At 43.4% G+C, this 21,264-nt stretch overlaps 1 protein-coding gene across 6 annotated transcripts in view; it reads right to left on the bottom strand.

Annotated features, from left to right (window-relative positions):
• COL6A3 (collagen type VI alpha 3 chain) overlaps positions 1-21,264 on the bottom strand; it is a 92,476-nt gene that overhangs the window by 4,357 nt on the left and 66,855 nt on the right. For all 6 annotated transcript variants that reach the window (XM_033229777.1, XM_033229780.1, XM_033229782.1 and 3 more), the window contains 14 exons: positions 20,183-20,233; positions 19,923-19,958; positions 19,390-19,452; positions 18,058-18,120; positions 16,721-16,753; positions 16,599-16,635; positions 16,482-16,493; positions 15,891-16,384; positions 13,757-13,853; positions 12,127-12,825; positions 10,703-10,805; positions 7,781-8,172; positions 6,245-6,508; positions 5,097-5,195 (listed from right to left, as the gene is read on the bottom strand). In XM_033229777.1, coding sequence (XP_033085668.1) covers positions 5,097-5,195; positions 6,245-6,508; positions 7,781-8,172; positions 10,703-10,805; positions 12,127-12,825; positions 13,757-13,853; positions 15,891-16,384; positions 16,482-16,493; positions 16,599-16,635; positions 16,721-16,753; positions 18,058-18,120; positions 19,390-19,452; positions 19,923-19,958; positions 20,183-20,233 — 2,443 coding nt within the window. The remainder of the gene's footprint in view (positions 1-5,096; positions 5,196-6,244; positions 6,509-7,780; positions 8,173-10,702; positions 10,806-12,126; positions 12,826-13,756; positions 13,854-15,890; positions 16,385-16,481; positions 16,494-16,598; positions 16,636-16,720; positions 16,754-18,057; positions 18,121-19,389; positions 19,453-19,922; positions 19,959-20,182; positions 20,234-21,264) is intronic.

Raw genomic sequence — 21,264 nt, 5'->3', positions numbered from 1 at the left:
CAAAAACAGTGGGGTGCGAGGCACCCTAAGCACCACAGTCCATTTTTGTAATAAATATTTGTGGGAGTGGATGCACCTGTGCAATGCATGCACCTTCCCACAAGCAATAATATTCATAGAAAAAAATAGGAAGGCTGTGCACTGGGTCACTATTGGTTTTCATCAAAAGCCAGCAATGCTGTCACAATGAGAATCGTGTAACATATCTCTCTATACGTCCTGAATGCTTGACAATGCATATCTGTTAACTTTATAATCAGCAAAAAAATATGTATCCTTCAAAGTGGAAAACATATTGATTGGCAAATCTTGTCTTTTTCATAGTTTGATATTCCCATCATGTTTCAATGCATTTTTAAAGGCATCAGCTTTGACATTTCCCAAACATATTGATTTCCAAATCACTATGTAAGTACTTCCTTGAGTAAACTGAAGGAAGGCAGACTGAGCAGTGTTTACACTGCAATCATCAACATGTTCCTCATCAGTTTAATGGTGCCTGAAACAAGAAAATTCAATCACCTTCTCACTCGGCATTGTTGTTATGGTATAAAGTGCTTCCAAACCTTGGATGCAGGTATGATTTGCCTGAACCAAAACACTTTCTGCCGTCTACATTTTGAGCATTGGTCAGTTCAAAGGGTACCAAGGAAACTTACTAAATTTTTAACTTACTTAATGTATTTATTTATTTAGAGACAGAGTCTCACTCTGTTGCCCAGGCTAGAGTGCAGTGGCATGATCTCAGCTCCCTGCAACCTCCGCCTCCCAGGTTCAAGTGATTCTCCTGCCTCAGTCTCCAGAGTAGCTGGGATTACAGGCATAAGCCATCACGCTCAGCTAATTTTTGCGTTTTTAGTAGAGACGGGGTTTCACCATGTTGGCCAGGCTGGTCTCGAAATCCTGACCTCAAGTGATCCTCCTGCCTCTGCCCCACAACATGCAGGGATTATAGGTGTGAGCCATCACACCCGGTCAATTTTTAACAGCTACAGAATGTAGCTGTGGTTAAATTTTGGACCCTTTACTCTTTCAGATCTTGACCAACAGACTTCTATTTTTTAAGACTTCAGGATAAAAAACATCCCTTTGGTCTCATTGTAACCCCCACCCGGCAACTAACCAGAAAACATCCTTACACAGCAATGAACAACAGACAGCCTGGAGAGGACCATTTCCCAAATCCCTATAGCTATTTAACTTACTTCAGCCATGGGATTAGTTTGTTCTTTAAATTATTATTAACATAAAGTCAGATATTTTCCCCAAATATACCATTTAATGCTAATCAATGATATATATTCACATGGAACATGGCTACCCAAATACTGTATTTTATCCAATATAAGATATCTTAATTTTATGGTGCACTATTATTTTATATTCCACTAAGTAACACAAAATACTACCAATAAACCATGATATGTTGTTGTCAATTCTAAATCACATTTCAGTTTCAGAAGTGTCCCAATGGAAAAAAAAAATGTGCATCTTAGAATCAATAAGTAAAATGTTAGTAAACACAAAATCATGGTTCCTTCAGGGGTATACAATTGGCCCAGTCATGTCTACTTGAACAAAATGTGATCAGTTCTACAGATTACTAATTTCAAGAATAAATAATAAAGGACATGATGATTTTGTTAGTTATTTTGTCTAGTTTCTGCGTTGAAACTTCTTTCACACATGTGATTAAGCCAATAATTTGGGATTCATTTTGTAATATTGCAAAAAGTAAACTTTAACTTCGATTTTTGTTGTTGTTGCTTAGAAACTTCAGAGAGTCTTAGCTTTAGTAGTAATATGCATAGAAAATATCTATCCAAAGCTTCCTTAGTTAAAAATGAGAAGAGAGAAGAGGGAGGCAGTAACAAACGCCTAAAACCAAAATGAGCAACTACATAGCACTGTCAAAATCAGCAGCGACAAAGCAGGTGGTAGAAAGGCCCAACACACCCATGCTTTCAGGAGGCCATGGTAATGAATGAAAGATCCATTGCTGCTCAGTGCCATTTACAGGCAGCAGATGTGTGGCAGAAAAGTGTCTGGAGTATAATTCTTTTAGATGCTGAGCAAAGCAAAAAGCAGAGTGAGATATTTTTGTGGGGGTTCATTTGGTTTTATTTTTTAAAAATACAAATATTAAGCATTTAAAATCAAATCCTGTAATATTGCAAAGCTGGAATCCTGAGTGGTTGCCCTCAGTATATGATGCCCTAGGTATATTAACGGAATCAAGGTCTGTTAACAGAATCAACCTTCATGTCAAAGGCGAGAGTCTCCCTGCCACACACCAAACAGGGCCAGACCTTGTGGGGGACAAAAAATCCCCTAACCAGACTGCCCTCGCATTACATGCCTGACTCAAATTCCTGATAAACAAGCGTCTATTCAATGTTATTGTCAAAATGGGCAAACATTAACACATGCAAATGAAAACCAATGGTAACATTGGTCCTCGCCTCTTCCCCTGCCTTAGGTGCCCAGGACTAGGAACCTTTTCATTTCAGAGTGTTTCTGCCCACAAATTCCTTCACAGATTCAAACACAGGTCACCAGGTTCCCAGAATCCAACGTGATAAACTATGAAAAATACAGGTTCTTAAGACAGCATAATTTATTCACAGAAGTAAAAAAGCACACGATAGGACCTACTATTTAATACTAAGAAAGGGACCATCTCTGTCAATGTTTCTAATTAATAGATGCTGCAGAAAGTGAGAGAAATTAAAATGCACACATGTAAATATAAAAAATATATTTGTAAAATTTCATTTTGCCTGAATGGTCTAGAAAATGTATATTTGGAGAAATAATGCATATTGTGGTCACTGGAATACAGATGCAAAATATACATGTAACTCCTGAGTGAGCATGCAGTGACTATTTTTTAAGGTTATTTAATAAAGAGTGATTCATTATCACTCCTTTTTCTATATCCAAAAATATATAAACCATTAAAAGATTCTCCCCCCACCCCAGGGGAAATGGTTAAAACGACAATTATAGGAGACTGTGAGGAGGGGAGGGAGAGAGGTTGGTAGGGGGTGGGGGGGATAAGCATTCCTCTCCTAATTCTGGTTATCCATTTTGAATTTTAGACATTTTTAAGTAAATGTCCCATTTATTAGGTCAGTGCAAAAGTAACTCCGGTTGTCACCATTACTTTCAGTGGCAAAACCTCAATTACTTTCGCACCAACCTAATAATTCAAAAAGAGCTCTCAAAAATGGCATGCCTATGTGTACACCAACATACACGCATCAGGCCGAGGTATGTTCAGTGCTTGTTTTGTTACTATGAAGTAATTAAGTTTAAGAGATCAGAGATCAATTATGCAGGGCCTTGTTCTTTTTTTAAAAAAAAAGTAATTTATATCTTCACTCTGGGCGGGAAAACACACATATGCACGTGTACACACATACACACACACACACACACAGGAAACGGTGAGAGGACATTCACATCCTGGGTCTGAGGGGTACACACATACACACACAGACACACACATGTGAAATGGTGAGAGGACTTTCACATCCTGAGTCTGAGGGTTATGCCCCAATTAGTATGAAGGAGAAAGGTTTTATTTAGATTCATCTGTATCAACTACTTGTAGCCTTGAAAGAAACACAAGCCCCAATTTCAAAAACTCTTTTCTCTTTATCACAGGTAGACAGGCGATCTCAGTGTTAAAGGTCTGGATCAAAAGCGACTCGATCACAACTCAACATTAAAAAAAAAGAAAAGAAAAACAAAACAGCCCAGCCAGACCCTTGCTTAAAGATTTTGTTGTTTATATTAACTAGGCACTGTTTATACAATCTTGTCCCTTCTGGACCACACATAAGAGAATCAAAAACATCCCCAAATCTTGCTGTCTAGTTTACTCAGTATTGATCTCTGATCTCTAGTTTACTCCAAGTCATTTTCTCTCAATGAAGCACTAAACTGGCTAAACATTTTATATTTCCCACACCGTATTCAGGGTGAAGTTAACCACTGAGTGAGAAATGACAGACGCAGATTTCAGCAACTTTGAGGTTAGAGTTGAATCTGTCCTGACCTGCACCTCTGGGGGAAATCTACTTTGTTCTTTGTGGCTTGTCTTTGAGCTCAAGCACCATGGTGGGGTCGCCTAACAGGCTCACTCAACAAACGCCTTTAAAATCAATTACAGAAATGAGCATTGTGAAGAGAAATGCTGTCCTCCTCCTGACGGTAGATGATACACCAGAAAATAATGAACTGTCCCCTCGTTAGCAGAAAGTTTTCGCTTCAGGTCTATAAAACAGTATTATATCTAAATTCCCATGGAATCTCCATTTTTTCTGTTAGTACCATCATTCTTTGCTGAACACTCTTCAACAAAGCCTATCAACTCTTTTAATAATCAGTTTCTCACGGATGAGCAAGCCAAGTCCACATTCTGCTGAATGAGAGATTCCAGGCCTCTCGGAGTTTCACTGCCCAAGAACAAAAGCAAGTAACAGCTGTCAGTTCCTGAATTACATTAACCAGTCACTAACTTAGCGTAGACCATGCACACACTCTGGGCTCAAGCACATGAGAGAGGGTATCACAGACTCACACACTAAGCTGGGGTGTGTGCTTAGGATGTTAGGACCAGAACACCCCGTGGGTCAGATTCAAACCCATGCATTTCATGGATTCCAGCCAGATTTGTCTTGTGTTCTTCTAAGCAGGTTTTTAAACTTAGATTAAATCACTGAGTAAATGAAACGTCAATCTTCACAGCATCACAGACCACAGATCAACTCGAGTCCCAGTATGAGGCACGGGAGAAATGACTAACGGATACGTGAATTCTAGTGATGGCCCCAAAAGCACCTCTCATCAATTTTTCACTGAGTCTGGTCACAGGTAAAGTAAGACTCCATTTACACCTGGGATCTTGCAGAATAAGATGATGTTGGGCTGCACAGAGCTGATGTGGACCTTTTCCCCATAGAAGTCATGCCTGGGCTAAAACTTAGAACCCAAGAAGGTAAATTGGAATCAAGTCTTCCAAAGCTTTAACATTTTTGGATGGGTATTTTCTTAGTGCCATTAATGGACCTAATAGTTTCACAACTCACCTGTTTCAGTGAGAGCCAATGGTTCTGTGCTCACCATTAGATTGATGGTTGAACTAGAAGCTGACCTTGCTGGCTGTGGAGGTGGGGGCTGAGATTTCTCTATAAAAGAAAAATACATGCAACTCGTAGGTAAATCAGAAACTGGAGGGCTTGGGAATCCTTAGTGACTGATACAAGGTTGCCTGCTGTGATTAATGTCTTCTGTGGGGGAGCGGTGATTGAAAGACAGAGATCCAAGACATCTCTACATCCACCACTTATGCTGTGGGCTGCAAGTTGGATCCACGTGCTAATAAGCAGCTGGAGGGGATCCCTAAACTTCCGAACAAATCCTCTCACCTCCCACACAGCCTTTTCTGCTGCTGTCCAGGAAAATAGAGACCTAGGGTTGACTGGGTCTTTGGACTCATATCTCTATGGGCCTAATCCAGGGCACTGGTGGGAATTCCCTTTCCTCAACCTGGTTCCTCAATCTGAATAGCATTGGCCTGAAGAAAAGAGGAGCCTTCCCCTTCACGTTCCTGGAGCAGTGCGGGTCAAGAAGAATGGGAGGGGGGAACCCAGAAGAATTTAGAAAGATGAGAGAGGGTACCATGAATAATTAAGAAAAGCTGGGACAGCACTCAAATGCAGGCCTCAGTGAAATGGGGGAGCCCTGGGGACAAGAGCCAGCCAAGGCAGAGCCCAACTATGGTGAGATCAGGGCAGGGAGACTCAGCTATGGACATCCTCCAGCCCTGGGGTGGTGAGACCTCCATTACTCCCTAAGGGGCCAGTGACTGACTAGTGTTTTCCTGAACATGGAAACCTGGACAGGGTGGTGGGCAACCAGGAGCCCTCACCCGGAGATGTAGCCATGTTTCCCGGGTGCAATGTTGGAAAGGGCTGTGCTCAGGTGACGTGGATCTGGCTTCCTCCATAAAGTAGCCCAGGACCCAGAGGACTGCATCCCACATGGAATCCCATTTTCCATTCTGTGTTTTATAAAGTTAGGGTGCCACCAAAGCACCCAGGCTAAGTTGTTTTGGTTTTTTTTTTCTAATTTGTGTTTATTTCAGAATAGATTCAATAAGTAAGTGTCTCCTTTGTGTGCTATTTGATACTCTACATAAAAATCAGGTACTGACTTGTACCGATCATGTACTTACTTGTACTGAAACTTCCATGGTAGGTGGCTCTGACCTGAGACCTCAGGTAGCAGACCACGGACACATGGTACATCTGCCCAGCGAGCAGGCCTCCGATGACGCGGTCCGTGACTGTGAGGTTCTGCTTCAGAATCAGGGACTGATCATGGGCTGAGGTGATGGTGAGGTCATAAAAATAAGGACTGGGGGGTTCAGGCCTCTCCCAGTGGAGTCTGGCGCTGTTCTCTGTGATCTCAGACACCTGGACTTCTCGGGACACCTTAACTGGAAGATAGATCAGAGTGTGAAGATAAAAAATAAAACCCTCCATGACCGTTGTGCATGAGCAAGAGAGGAAATCTGAAAGGGATGTGTTAACAGACAAATTGACTCGAAATTTAGGTGAGGTGGGGAACTAATTTCTTGTTCAAGCCCCTAAAAAATATTGTTCTTATCATCTATCAGCATACATGAAATGTGCAATTCACAGTAATGAAAAATCTCATCATTCATCAACTATCTTTTTTTCTATTAAAAATCTCCACTGTTAAGAAGATACTTTGGAAATACAAGCCCCGCATACTAATCATAAGTTGTGTTTGCTACAAAATGAGCCCCATAATTTAAAATGTATTAAATCATAAAATGTTAGGGTATGACATGAAATTCTTTTAAAGGAATTCTGCTTTCTCTCTTTCATACTGTTCATAAAATGAAGATAATTTCCATTTTATCGTGGGCCGTCCTTTACAGCTTGTGACATTCGGTAGTGTCTTCCAGTGTCTTCTTTAATAAAACAATAAAATAACATACTCTTGGTCTCATGACAGCCATCTACCTTTTGTATCTAATTCAGTCTGAAATATATTGAGTTCGTGCAGAGCACTTGTGGGTTTTGCCATTACTTTCAATATTTTTCTCATGTTTGGTGTGCGCATAGATTTCAGCCTTGGGGAATGACTGACGGTCCAGGCTCTCACTTTTCAGGCTACCGGACTGAACACCCAACATTGCCACAGCACACAGCTTAGGGCCCCTTTTCTGTGGGTATGAGGCAGGGACAAAGTTTGCAGTTGCAAAGGGCTCCCCCAGACCTTTTCAAGTCATATTCTAAGGTAGGCGAGTCCGGCTCCAAACACCAGCCCAGAAACAGCTGCCTTGCTGCCTAAGAACCAACTGCAGGCTTTTTCTTTCTGTCTCTCTCACTCCCTAAATAGGGGCTAAAACCCTATTTTGACCTGGAACATTTTCCCTTTAGTTTAAGACAACTCAATTTCCAGGTGAGGTAAGCTGTGCCCCCACTGACATTCCAGAGAGAATGAGAGCTTCCCATCCCTACCCCAGGACAGGATTGAGGGCACAGGATGGGGCGTGGGAGAAGGGAGGCGGCAGAGGCTGGAACCCCTAACCAACACCTCTTAAAACACATCATCCAGATGTACAAGCCCAGATCAAGGACTGTATTCTGAGTGTGTTACATGCAGGCTTTGAGGAACATACCCTGGAGCAGTAAATGAGGATGTCACAAGACGGCAGCCCTAGCAAGGGCTTTCTTACCCACGGGCTTAGTGGTGGCTGGCTTGGTGGCAGCTGGTTTGGCTGCCTGCGGCTTAGGGGCCTCAGGCTTGGTCGCCACTGGTTTTGCGGTGGCAGCAGCGGGGGGTCTTACAGCTGCTGGCTTTGCTGCTACAGGCTTCGCTGCCGTTGCTGGCTTCACCACCACTGGGGGTCTAACAGTGGCCGTCTTTGTGGCCACAGGCTTGGCAGCCACAGGTTTTGCAGGGGCTGGTTTCGCAGGGGCCAGCTTTGCAGCAGCTGGCTTCATAGATGGCTGATTCACAATAGTTACAGGCTTTGTTGTGGTGGTCACTGCTTTCGTTGTAGTCACTGGCTTCGTGGTCGTCACTGGGTTGGATGTAGGACTTGAAGTAACATTATTTGGAACATTTCTGTTAAGACAAATTAAATATTACCTCTGCTTTTGCCTGCTATCTAAAATAAACAAAGACATAACCCCATGAACTACATTAAATTTGTTTTAGCAAAATGCATGCAATAGTTTTTATAGATTATGTATAGTAGTGCATATATTAAATTCTTTCTTTTAAGGATCTGTGCCCCCCTAAAAAAAGATATGGAACAGCATATTGAAAAATAGAATCATTAAAAATGAAGCTTATATTGTTCTACAAAAACATCTTTCAATTTATAAAATAAAGGCAGGGAGAAAATAAGAGACAATAATAAATAATATCCAACAATGTTCTCGTTATAGCAATTAACCAACCAAAACATACACCAAAAATTAAATGAAATCACTAGTTAGCTACTTACATTATAAGAAAATATCCACTCAATCAAATGCTATCCACTCAATCAAATGCTATGTTGAGCTGGAAAATTATAAAGTTAACATGTACTATTTTGCTCCAGGGCTTATTATTGGGAGTATATATGTATTTTTTACTTGTCTTAATTTTTGTGAATGTGTTTTTTTGTTTTTTGTTTTTTGTTTTACAATTTCTTGATCCATTACCAATATCTAGAGAGAATAGCAACCTAATCAAACAGACACAGCAACACGGACCCACACTTCGTAGCTTTCTTGATCTTAGAAGAAAATGTATTATTTTAGAATCATATCTTGCTACACATCCTAGGAAGTAATAATATATTTTCAAGTTAGTATCATAAGACTTCAAATACTAGGTTACTTCATTCCTTCTGTTTCCCAAAAGATAGAAAGGTTAAGTCAATTTTAGGGAATGTTTCCGAGAAATAATAGGAACCATTAAAGCCTAGAAAAAGAGAGGCTACAAAGCTAAATGAAGCATCCAGTGCCACGATGCAGGTCCTAGTTGCCTTAGCAATGATATTTATTCTTGCTATGCTGAGATTTAAAGCCACTCCTTCTGAGGTCAAAGGAAAGAGCTGAAGGACTTAAGTGGTGATAGAGAGAAGGGTCTGCAGTAGGAAGAGATGGGCTCTCTTTCCCCATCTTGAGAGTCAGCCAGTAGTAAGCCAGATAGCAATTTTCCAAGGATCATTTGCATTCATATCTCATCATGAACATGCATGAAGTTCAGAATCTGCAGAATCTGCACTTCTCTCCAAAGCTTGACCCACTGTGACATTCTCTTAAGGAGCACACCTTGCTGACACACTACAGGAGCTCAGTTTCTGTGGCCACACCGCCCCAGCTAGCCCTTTGTCACGTGGCCCCATTGCCCTCTTTGCTCCTAGAGTTGGCACCCGAGATGGAGCAGGGCATGAACCATGGCACATGGGCCAAGCAGCAGCATCAGCATGGGTGCCACAGTCCTGCCCACTCCCATTCCTCCCCTCAGTCTTCACAGTAGAACATGCACATGGCTTCCTATTATTACCATTATTACATGTTATCACAGCATTAACAATTTTAAGAAGACATAGAGTCCATTTTTTGATGTATTCAATCCTTCTTTTATGTAATCATTTCACACCAGATACGGCAGATTGTTTGGACATACGGTCTCAATTACCTACCTTCTCTCTGCCCATGCCCTTTACAATGTAATGTGACAAGTCCTTCCATCAAGCCTAGTTTTCCACCCTTAAATCTAGGTTAGCCTTTGGACATGCTTTGGCCAATAGAATGTGGCAGAAGTAACAGTGTGCCAGTTCTAACCTAGGTCACAAGGGGCCTTGCACACTTCTGTCTTCTCTCAGGGAACCCTGCCAGGTCACCTTGTGAACAAACCCAGGCTAGCCTGCTGAGAATGAGAGACCACATGGAACAGAGATGAGTCAGCCCAGCTGAGACCATTCTAGACCAGCAGCTCTATAGCTGACAAGCAGCTGACCACAAATATAAGTGAGCCAAGTAGAAAACAGAAGAACCACCCAGTTGAACCCAGACAAAAATTGCTGATCCACAGAATTACAAATTAAATAAGTGGTTGTTGGCCAGGCACAGTGGCTCATGCCTATAATCCCAGCACTTTTGGAGGCTAAGGCAGGCAGATCATTTGAGTTCAGGAGTTCTAGATCAGCCTGGACAACATGGTGAAACCCCATCTCTACTGAAAAAAATACAAAAATTAACCAGGCATGGCAGCAGGCACCTGTAGTCCCAGCTACTCGGAAGGCTGAGGCACAAGAATTGCTTGAACCCAGGAGGCAGAACTTGCAGTGAGCCAAGATTGCACAACTGTACTCCAGCCTGGGCAACACAGCAAGACTCTGTCTCTAAATACATTAATTAATTAAGTAAATAAATAGGTGGTTGTTGTTTTAAGCCACTAAGTTTTGAGTAGCTTGTTATGTGGCAAAAGCTAACTGATAAAACAGATTATTTGAGAAGCACAACCCACATTACCTTTGAGAAGTCACATTTTCTGGATTGCAAGGTCCTCATCCCATAAACTCAGGAGTTGGTCGGAGGACCTGTGCAATCCCTGCAGCACTATAATTTTTAAGACAATAATTATAATCACTTACACTTGTTTGTGACCAAACTTCACAAGATTCTTTGTGGGTTGGTCCCCTTGGAACCAATCACACTGTTTCCTGATATCTGGGGACAAGTAAAAAGCATTTTCACCTAAGGAAAAAAAAGAGAAAAGAAAACAATTGAGCTGCATGCTAATAATATGAAAATTAAAATTAATCTGTTAGCGAGTTAAATGAATCACATAACATTTATTTAGCCCATAATTATTGTTGAATTAATCACATCAGACAAACTATGTCCAGTGATTTTAAACATAAAGTATGATGGCATTTGATCCATAAAACATGGTAAGCCAATATGTTCTATTTGGCAATATTTGGGTGATTAAGTTAAAAATATATTTATTCAATGTGAGGGAGAAGACAGGGATAGAAGAAAAATCAAGAGGAGAGTTTGACAAGTTCTAGTCTCTTGAACATCAGATTATAATCCAACTGCTTTCATATTTTCTCAGTGCTTTGTTGAACAAAGCTTCTGTTTTTAATCTTAGGAAGACAGGAACAGTGACCCGTGGGTGAACCTGCTGGCTTACCTTTGCTTCACATTTTTCCCTGAGTCTTTTGGGTGCCAAATGTGAATACTGTTTTCATAGACCTCAATATTCCCTTAAATAATAAACATTCAGTATATACATGTTTATTTATACTTTATAAATCCCCCTCATTTGTTCCAAGCCTTGCCTGTGCTGACCCTAGGCTGCACACTATACACAGGCTCTGGAAACTACAATGGGCTGCAGCTCCTCAAAGAGTCTAGGGGACCACAGACCACAAACGAATGATCCACAGGCCAGGTAAAGATGCCCTAAGTAGGGTGTCCAGATTAACCATGAGCAGGCCTTGGGAGCAGGAGCCTCCACGGCGAGCAGAAGCCATTGGAAATGAGCTTTGAAGATGAATATGGGTTTGCTGCTGAAGTACAGTGGAGAGCATTCCAGGGAGGGGGAGTCCCATGAGCAAAGGCCCAGTGGTATCCAAGCACAGGACTGGCGGCTAAACCCAGATCAAAGCAACTCTCTCTAGAAGCTTTCCCCAGTGCCCCCAACAGAAATCACTTTCCTTGCAACATGCCAGCCTATTATGTCATGCATAATAAATGTGCATTTGATCCACTGGCCCACCCTCTTGTAAACTGTTAAGGACACCAAGAGTGCCTTATGGCTAGCAGGTGCTCAGTCAAATGTGGTGGGATAAACGAGTCAATAACAACAAGGAGTCTGTCTGCATGTTCCCTGCTTACTCTGGCTCCTAAAAGCATTTGTGGCATATGGCAGGTGTCAATACATGTTTGTTAAATGAATGAACCAGTTCCAGTCAACACATCGGTTGTCTTTCCCGTGACTGTTCCCACACTCCTCCCAGCCCAAGCATAAAGCCAGGCCAGAGCACATGCAGTGCCACGCAGGACTTACTGCTGACGAAGGACGGCAACAGCCTCCCAAAGCGCATCAAAGGCTCCTCATTAAGCTCGGTGGACTTGTCCACTAATTTGAAGAAGACGTCGTTTGGTTCACTGGCAAAGGTGTATACCTCCTTGATGTTCACCTTCCTGCCAATGCCCAGGACCACGAAGAAGTAGCCCTTGCATTTGGCCTGCAGGATGACTCTCTGGGCCTCCTCCAGTTGCTGCTCCTGCACCTCGCCCGTCAGCATCAGAACCACAATTTTCAGGTCCCGTGGGTTTGGAGCACTTTCAAAGACATTCTCTATGGTATATTCAATGGCACTGCCCAAGGCCCTGGTTCCCTGCAACTGTGTCATTCCCCTGCTGAGGAAGTCCACCAGCTTCTCCTTGGAGCCATAGTCAGTCAGGGAGAATTCCACCTTCACAGGCGACATGCTGGCATTGCCCATGGACTCATAGGGCGCATGCTGCACAACAGCCACTCTGGCGAAGTGCTGGGAGGCCTTGGGGTCTGGGCTCATGTCCAGTTGTCTGACCAGGTATGCTATGTACTTCTTCATCTCATTGAACTGGAACAGGGTGGTGGTCTCAGCGCTGTCTAAGATGAAAGCCATGTCGATGTCCACATCGCTCCCTGCCGCTCTCCTGTCCCTGAAGGAAGGCCTCCAACTGCCAAATCCGCAGGATGGGTCAATGTTGCAGATGTCTAGAAAGAAGCATGGCAGCCTATTTATTCTGTGACACCCACAGCAGGATATACAACTCATCAACCTGCTAGGAGCCTTGGGTGATTAAAATGATCCCATAAGATCAAAAGCGGGCTGGGCGCGGTGGCTCACGCCTGTAATCCCAGCACCTTGGGAGGCCGAGGCAGGCGGATCACGAGGTCAAGAGATCGAGATCATCCTGGACAACATGGTAAAACCCTGTCAGTACTAAAAATACAAAAATTAGGTGGGTGTGGTGGCCGGTGCCTGTAGTCCCAGCTACTTGGGAGACTGAGGCAGGAGAATCGCTTGAACCCAGGAAGCGGAGGTTACAGTGAGCCAAGATTGTGCCACTACACTCCAGCCTGGGCAATAAGAGTGAGACTTTGTCTAAAAAAAAAAAAAAGAAAAAAAAAAAGGAAGAAGCAGAAAGGACTAAAACCAAAACCAATTTATATCTTGCTGCCTTGATTTGATTATGGCCAGATTTCAGTTTCCATCACCTAATACTTAGTAGATGAAACAAATCAGTAACATAAAATATTTGTAGTATGCCATGTGCTGGCATTTTTAAAAGAAAAGAAACATTATCTTACTTCTTTGCCACTCTTTGAAGAAATATGTTCTAGAATGTCACTAGTGCCAAATATTTTCATTCTAGATTCTAATGTCAAAACTTAAGCAGAACCCACCTCCTCCTTTGTTAACTATAAAATGAATTATCCCCCATCAAAGAGAAGCTCTGTCTTGGGAGGTCCATTTTTAATACAGAAACTGCTGCAGGAGTATTTATACTGGTAAATAGGAGGCTTTGTGAATCAACTGAACTCAAGCTCTTTTTACAGATCGTCATTATTCTCTCACCCTCCTATGGATATTATGTTTTGCAATTGCAGCTGAGCAGATCTTCCTGTTAGATGAACAGCTTACCCAAGCAAACGTGACACGTGCGGACATTCTCCAGGAAGTCCGTGAGGTCTCTCCCCGCAGGCAGGACGAGCGCATGTCCCACTGCTGTGTTATTGATCTGGTTTAAACAAAAGAACAATTTTAGTGGGGCGTACATGATCAGTAATATCTGAAAATATGGCAGAGGAGCAAATCAAAGCCACATCAATAAAATAGATTAACTTCCCAATGGGGCAGTATTGGGAATATCTTCTCATTTGGGGGTGGGGCTAGACTCTGAGTATAATAGAAAGACATAGGTTTTATTCTAGTAGGGTGAGCTGGAGTTCATATCCCATTCAAATGGGGTTCAGCTTTTTTCAGACGTAAAATGGGGGGTAATATCTTCCTAATGGTGTCATTTGGAGGGTTAAATTAGATAATAAATATTAGTACCTGGTGTATCCTCTGGCAAATAGTAGGAACTTAATCTTTTCATTATTTTTAGCACCAATATGGGAGCTCCATCCCTTCCCCACCCTCTCAGGTGTGGTTAAAGCAAGTAACAAAATCACTCCCAGTGCATGCAAAGAGTCCTGTCTATCGCAGTACCTGGCACACGATTAGTAATTATTCATTTAACAAATAGCTAGTCTGAATGAATGAGTGAATCATTATGAACGAATGAACAAATAATTTTTTGAACTTGTTGAAACCATGCTAAGAAACTCATGTGGCTCTGAGTCCCTCAGCCCACACAAGGACAGATTTATGTGAATGAACCCCTCTAACAAGAGTACACGGCGAGTAGCCCAACTTCAACACTGGATTCCCAATGAATATCCAATGTGGAAGGAAAGACATTAGCAATCATCTTGCCCCAGCCTCAACTTACAGGTGACAAATCTGAGACGCAGGGAAGTTAAGTGGCGTGCACATTACTTTAAATGGGTGGGGGGAGTGTGGAACCAGGCCAAGGCCTCCTGACTCCTGGCTGGACTCCTTCCTATCCATCACCCATCTGTCTTGAACAGTATCACCAGAACTGCACTGAATAAATATTAATTGGTATAACAATTAAACCAGTCAGCCGGGTGCGGTGGCTCATGCCTGTAACCCCAGCACTTTGGGAGGCCGAGGCAGGCAGATCACAAGATCAGGAGTTTGAGACCAACCTGACCAACATGGTGAAACCTCGTCTCTACTAAAAAAAAAAAAAGAAAAATACAAAAATTAGCCAGGCATGGTGGTGAGTGCCTGTAATCTCAGCTACTCAGGAGGCTGAGGTAGGAGAATCACCTGAACCTGGAAGGTGGAGGTTGCAGTGAGCCAAGATCACGCCACTGCACTCCAGCCTGGGTGACAAAGCAAGACTCCATCTAAAAAAAAAAAAAAAAACCCACACACACAATTAAACCAGTTATTTAATAGAATTACAAGGGACGCTTGGCCTCTCTGTGGGCTGCCTTTGGGGCCTAGCTGAAGAAAGCTTTGCACAGTGGTGTAGATCAGGGTTGCTGAGTTGGCGTAATTTTGGGGACCTTACTAAGAGACTGCAGGCCTCCAGGGCCACCCTGGATATTCACCTTCAGAGCTGATTGGGACAGAGTGGAATGGGTATTATCAGCACATGGGTTTCAGAGTCTAATGGACTAGGGTCCTAGCCTCTCACGAGCACCTCACTAACAGCAGGATCATCCTATCCATGAGGTGAGATGGTTGACACAAACCTCACCAGCCAGTTATGGGAAGCAAATGCCCAGTACACATCCAGTAAGACACAGCTCAGAGTGTGCACATGGGGCCATCTTGGGAGGAGACAGGACTGACCCAAACATCCAGGTCCTCCTCACGTGTTGAATAAAGCAAACAAGCCACACCACCTTGTTAGTAGATAGAGGGTGTCACTAACACTAGCATCACTAACCGGCAAGAGCTGTCAACCTGTGAGGAGGAACCTGGGGGCAGTGCTACAGGCAGGTAGGCGTCCCTGTAGTGCTGGGGCCACAGGGCTGTCCTGGAGACCTCACAAGAGAAGTTCTCAGGCAGATGGACTCATTGGGGACCTTGTAGGAGCTATGGGACGTGAAGCCACTGAGGAGCATGGGCGTGTCTGAGAACCTTCTCAGAGCCCCAGAAGAAAGGGAGATGGCAATAGCACCGACAGAGCACAGACCTGCAAAGCGTTGACAAGCTGCCGGTCTTCCTGGCTCGTAAGGAACAAGGGGGTGATCCCCGCATCTGAGAGCTTGAGCACAGCCTCTCTGAGCTGTGGGGATGCTCTTGTGGGCCTGTTGCTGAAGAAAACAGCCACTTTCCTCATTAGGAATCCATTCCGCACACGCTTAAATGTGTTTCTGGCCACAAATGACATGGCGGTCTCCAGACTCTGCTGTTTGGATGTCAGAGCCACCTGAAGGTTCTTAATCTTGTCCAGGAGGACCGACTTCCTCTTGGAGTCAGCAAACCGGATCTCTGTGGTCACCTCGTTGTTGTAGGTGACCACGGCCACCCGGGCCCCCCGTGGGCAGTTGCTCTCAGCAATGGTCAGGTCATTCACAATACTCAAGACCACATCTCGCATCCGGCTGAACGTGTCCTGGTTGACCCCCTCAGAGGTGTCTAAAGCAAAGGCTAGTTCTGTTGGGAAGACAGGGCACTCCAGGGGCCCTGTGGAAAGCAAAGGGTGGAGGGTTAAAGACAAACCATACTTACTACAAAAGGGAGGCTTCCTTTCCTTAGGAAAAAGTCACCAAAATCAACTTACCATAGCAGCAAGCTAGAAAAGAAACAAAGAGAAGAAAGGGTGAGAGACTACTCTACCATGTGAGAATTTCAAATGTAAAAATATGCATTGTCAGACAACAGAAAATCGTGTACTTACGACATTTATCTTTGATGCTTTGGATGAGGGCACATTGCTTTAAAAGAAAATGAAAGAATATGTAAGGAGAGCAAATCAAAGGCTCATGAGGTAATGAGTCATTCTGGATACATGCAACTTACATCGATGGAGTCACCTCTGTTGCCCTTGGGACCCTGTAAAACCAAGGAAGGAAAGGCTGAGAGGCACAGTAGATGGGGAATTTGAAAAAACAGCCTTTGCTCTCCCTCCCCCTCCCCACCTCCAAGAAATACACAGAGCAAAACAAAGGGGCCCCTGGATAACCTTGTTTATAGCCTCTCCCTATAAACCTGATTTTTTCTCTTGCAAAACAAAAGAGAAAAGATTCTCAGAGCAAATGTGTTTCCCTGGGAGGTCATTTGGCTTTTGAAATAGCCTCAGGTCCTGAAACCAGGAAGCTCACCACCAATCCATGTAAAGCCCACTAGTGAGCTTGGGTCTGGATTCTCCTTCTCTTGAGAAAAGAGCTCCCTCTCACACGCTTGCTTGATACACCTCTGCCGAAGGGGCAGTGAGAGATCATTGAGCTGTCCTGGTTCCCTCCCTGTCTAATGCATCCCAGCTGAATTCCACCCCGGGGAGCTCTAGGGACTGACTCAAGGCTTCCCTCAGTGTCCTATCCCTAAACCTCACCACGCTGACAGTCCAGCAGGCATCTCATGGGCCATTAGTTGTCTTTCCAGGGGGCCATTTCTGCCTGCTTGGTCTTCTGCAGCAACTGGCTTCATGTGCTGCCCCCAACACTTCATCTACTTAAAGACAGCAGTCAGACCCACCTGACCAGCCTTCTTTTCCCTAATTCATCTAAACTAAGCTCTGAACCTTTCCTTCTAGGAGTGATTTTCCAACTCCTGAATTATCTTTTCCATTATTTTTTGAAACTCATCAATTTCAATATTGAAGGACAATATAGGGAGAAATGCAAATAAGAAAACAAAGGTATTAGCAATAAAGAGATTTGGAAGGGCTGTGGGAGGATGCCCTCCTGGCTTCTGGTGGTGGCATGACTAGTGGGCTTTAACCACAAATCAGGAGCTCCCCTGGGGATTTCATAGACCAAAGGAAGCACTGCCAAACCAAGACCTGGCATAATTGCACTGCTTCTGCAAGATGCAAGCAAAAGGTATTCAGATTTCCCCTCTTTGGTTTCTCCTCTATACAAACCTCAAATGCACCTATGCCAGGAAACTATAAAGGCAAACTACAAAACTCCCTAGATGACAGGATCCCATGAAACCTATTTTTTTTTAAGTTTCTTGTTACTCTAAAATTCAAAATCTCTTTGCTGCATCATGATGTCAGAGAGTTGGTCTGACAACCAAGTAAATACACACAGAGCACACTTTCTTGTGAGCAAAGCAGTGGTGGGAAGTTTTCAGGGACCATGTGTAAAGCACCCAGCCGCAGATGGCTGGGTCAGAACTGGATAAATACTTACAGCTGGTCCTGGGTAGCCAGGGTCTCCCTTCTGTCCAACTATCCCTGGAGGTCCCGAATTTCCCTAGAGGGAGCAGAACAAACATTGTTCAATTGTGTCAGAAAGTGGAGAGGTTAAGGCTCCTATAGTTGGAAGGGATGGTAAAAGTGATCTAACCCAAGGGACTCTATCACCACGAGAAATCTCTCACTTTAAGGGAGCTAAAATGTCTCTTAAATTCAAGTTTAGGGACAAGAAACCTCAACAAAGCCAATGGGAGTCCCCGACCAACTATGGAGGGATTATGTTCTCTACCAGGCTAAGGTAAGACAGATACTTTCCCAAGAACCATTAATATGATTACTAAGGACTCCCAGGAGAATAGGTAACAGACAATGAATTAGCTATTGTGTTCAGTGTAGATAATCATCCAATGTTTTAAAGCTCTTTGGTGTATTAAATGATCTGGTTTGACTGTCTTCACTGATCAAATTAATAGGATAATTATGTTTCTTTTTAAACTACATTTCGGGCTGAAAATAACTGTTAGCAATATTTACCCAGATCTAGGCCACAATTTGCTAATTGAAGACTCTGCCATTTTAGGAGAGTGTGTAAACATCCATTGAAAAGAGTAATCTGTCCAGGTGTGGTGTCTCACGCATGTAATCTCAGCACTTTGGGAGGCTGAGGTGGGAGAATTGCTTGATCCCAGGATATGGAGGTTGCAGTGAGCCAAGATGGTGCCACTGCACTCCAGCCCAGATGACAGAGCAAGACCTTGGCAACAGAGGGAGACCTTGTCTCTCTCTCTCTCTCTCACACACACACACACACACACACACACACACACAAAGAATAAAAAGAAAAGAGCTATCAGGGCCAAAAGTAGCTTAAGGAAGAGGAATCTCAGCACCAATAGGTTGAAAAGCCCGTGGCCTTGGCCTGGCTCGCTTACAAGCCCAGAGGCTTCAGAAGCAGTTTCCATGCCTCATCCACTCCCGTTGCCTCACCGTCTGGGTGGGCATGGCCCAAAGTGACTGCACAGACTTCCCAGTCACCCATAATGAGACTTGAGACTGTAGGTGGGTGCCGTGCCTGGAGTGAGCTGGGCTGGCGACCCTGGAGGTGAATTGGAGGAAGAGGAATACACCTACAGGAGGACAGCCATGGACCATAGCCATGGCGGTGCCCTGAGGACATTGGTCTGGGGCTCAGGAGTCCCTTCCTTCCACTCTGTGCTATCCCTGGCCAGGGTGCAAGTGAAGGATAATTGTCAAAGCCTCAGCAGTTAATCACGTTGAAACATCCATTCTCATTCCTCACCTGCAGCCAAGGCCCAGGCAAACTTACCCTTCGGCCTCTGATGCCTTTGGGTCCTGGTGTTCCATTTAGCCCAGGCTCGCCCGGGTTACCCTGGGAAGAAAGCCGAGAAGTAGCACAGTAAGCTCTGGAACAGAAGATCTCACTGAGGGTCCGTGGGGCAAGACATCCAGGGGACGTGTGGGTCACACTTTTCCAGGGCAACCAAGTGGTTTGATTCACTTTTCCAGTGGGTTACTAGTATATTTGTGGTATTTGCAGATAGTCTTCATTTATTTAATCAGTAATGATACTATCATATAGGTTATAGCATTTCACAGCTTACAGAGTACTTAGATTGTGATATATATTATTTAAATCTCATAAGCACCAGGACAAGTATGTATTGTAACCTCCACTTGACAGATGAGAGAGTGTTTTAGGGGAGGAAGGGTCTTTCTCAGGGTAGCCCAGTTAACTGAGTGGTTGACCCATACCTAATGCCAAGATATTCTGACTCTCAGTCTGTGGACATACCAGAGCTGAATCGTGATGCAGATGTAAACCAACCGGGGATTATTTACCTTTGGTCCTGGGTAGCCAGGGAATCCTCTTTCTCCCTATAAAAGATAAATATATTATTGAATACTCGGTTCTAATTTAAATTCATCTAAAATAAATTGACTTTGAAAGAAAGAAATGTCTGCAGAGTCATCAAAAGAGAACACTCAAAGACAAAGACAACTTTTAAAGAAATAATTCTTTTAAAACACAACACATCAGAAGTTGTCCTTGGAGCCTCCTGGCAACAAGGACTCTTGGAGAATCCTCGGCAGATACATACTTTTTTGCCTCTGCGTCCTTCACTGCCAACTCCGTCTCTCCCGTCATCTCCCTAAGAGTGAAAAAGAGATGTGACTACAGGTCACCATGCGTGGTGCGCCATAGCCACCGTCTCTGCCCTACTGCTGCTCTGAGAAGTGGATCTTGAGCTCCTGAAATGTTTCCAGACTACGGTACAGGAGTAGGCACACTTCCTGCTCCTGTCCTATCCTCCAAGAGTGAACAAGACCATTTCTGTAGGCGATAGGCTCAAAGGACTCCCATAGCAAAATGGCGCTGGCAGACTAACATAGAAAGAACTGCTGGGAGCTTTGGGTAAAGATTCTGTTGGATGTAGAATCAAAGACTCGTCAACCCCGAGAATCTTAGAATTGACAGGAATCTTGATGGTGACTTTGATTCTATGCATCCATGAGTCTTTGATTCTACTTCAAAACAAGAACACTGAACATCTCTCAGGCCCAGGTCATATTCTCCCTCCCCATATCCCTTCCCTTCCTTCCAAGTCATCACTCCTAGACCCCCTCCTTTCCAACACCTCCCCCCAGCATGCTCAGATCTATTCCTGTTGCTCTCTCACATGGAGCATTCAGAACTGGACTTCATTAATTATTTCAAAAGAATCAGAAGAACTTCTGTGAATTGTCCATTACTATCTCTAATATATGTAGGAACTTGCCACTTAGTTAATTTACAGTTTTCAACAGATATAACAACTAGAGATCTGTTGACCCAAATTAATAGAAACAGAATCAGGAAGAGATTTCCTTCAATGGTTTGAATAGATTTTAAAGTCTGATTTTTTTTTTCCCTGTGCTTCTGAGATTAAAAGTAATACAAACAGATTTGTTTTTAAACTTCAGTTAGTTGAAAAGAAAAAAATGCAAGAAAGAAAAATATTTTAAAGCTTGGGATTAAAACAGTCAGATCAACCTGGTCCTTTCATATGGTGTTTAGGTGTCATGATTCCTTTTGCAAAAAGTCACAATGGACCATAGATTTCTGTATTCTTTTGTAACGTAGAAATCTACATTACAAAATTATTGTTGGTGAATTGTTGGGGCGTTTTTAAATAGCATTTGA

Source organism: Trachypithecus francoisi, unplaced genomic scaffold (genome assembly GCF_009764315.1).
Source record: "Trachypithecus francoisi isolate TF-2019V2 unplaced genomic scaffold, Tfra_2.0 Lachesis_group13, whole genome shotgun sequence".
Classification (NCBI taxonomy): domain Eukaryota; kingdom Metazoa; phylum Chordata; class Mammalia; order Primates; family Cercopithecidae; genus Trachypithecus; species Trachypithecus francoisi.
This window is presented reverse-complemented; position numbering and strand designations above follow the sequence as displayed.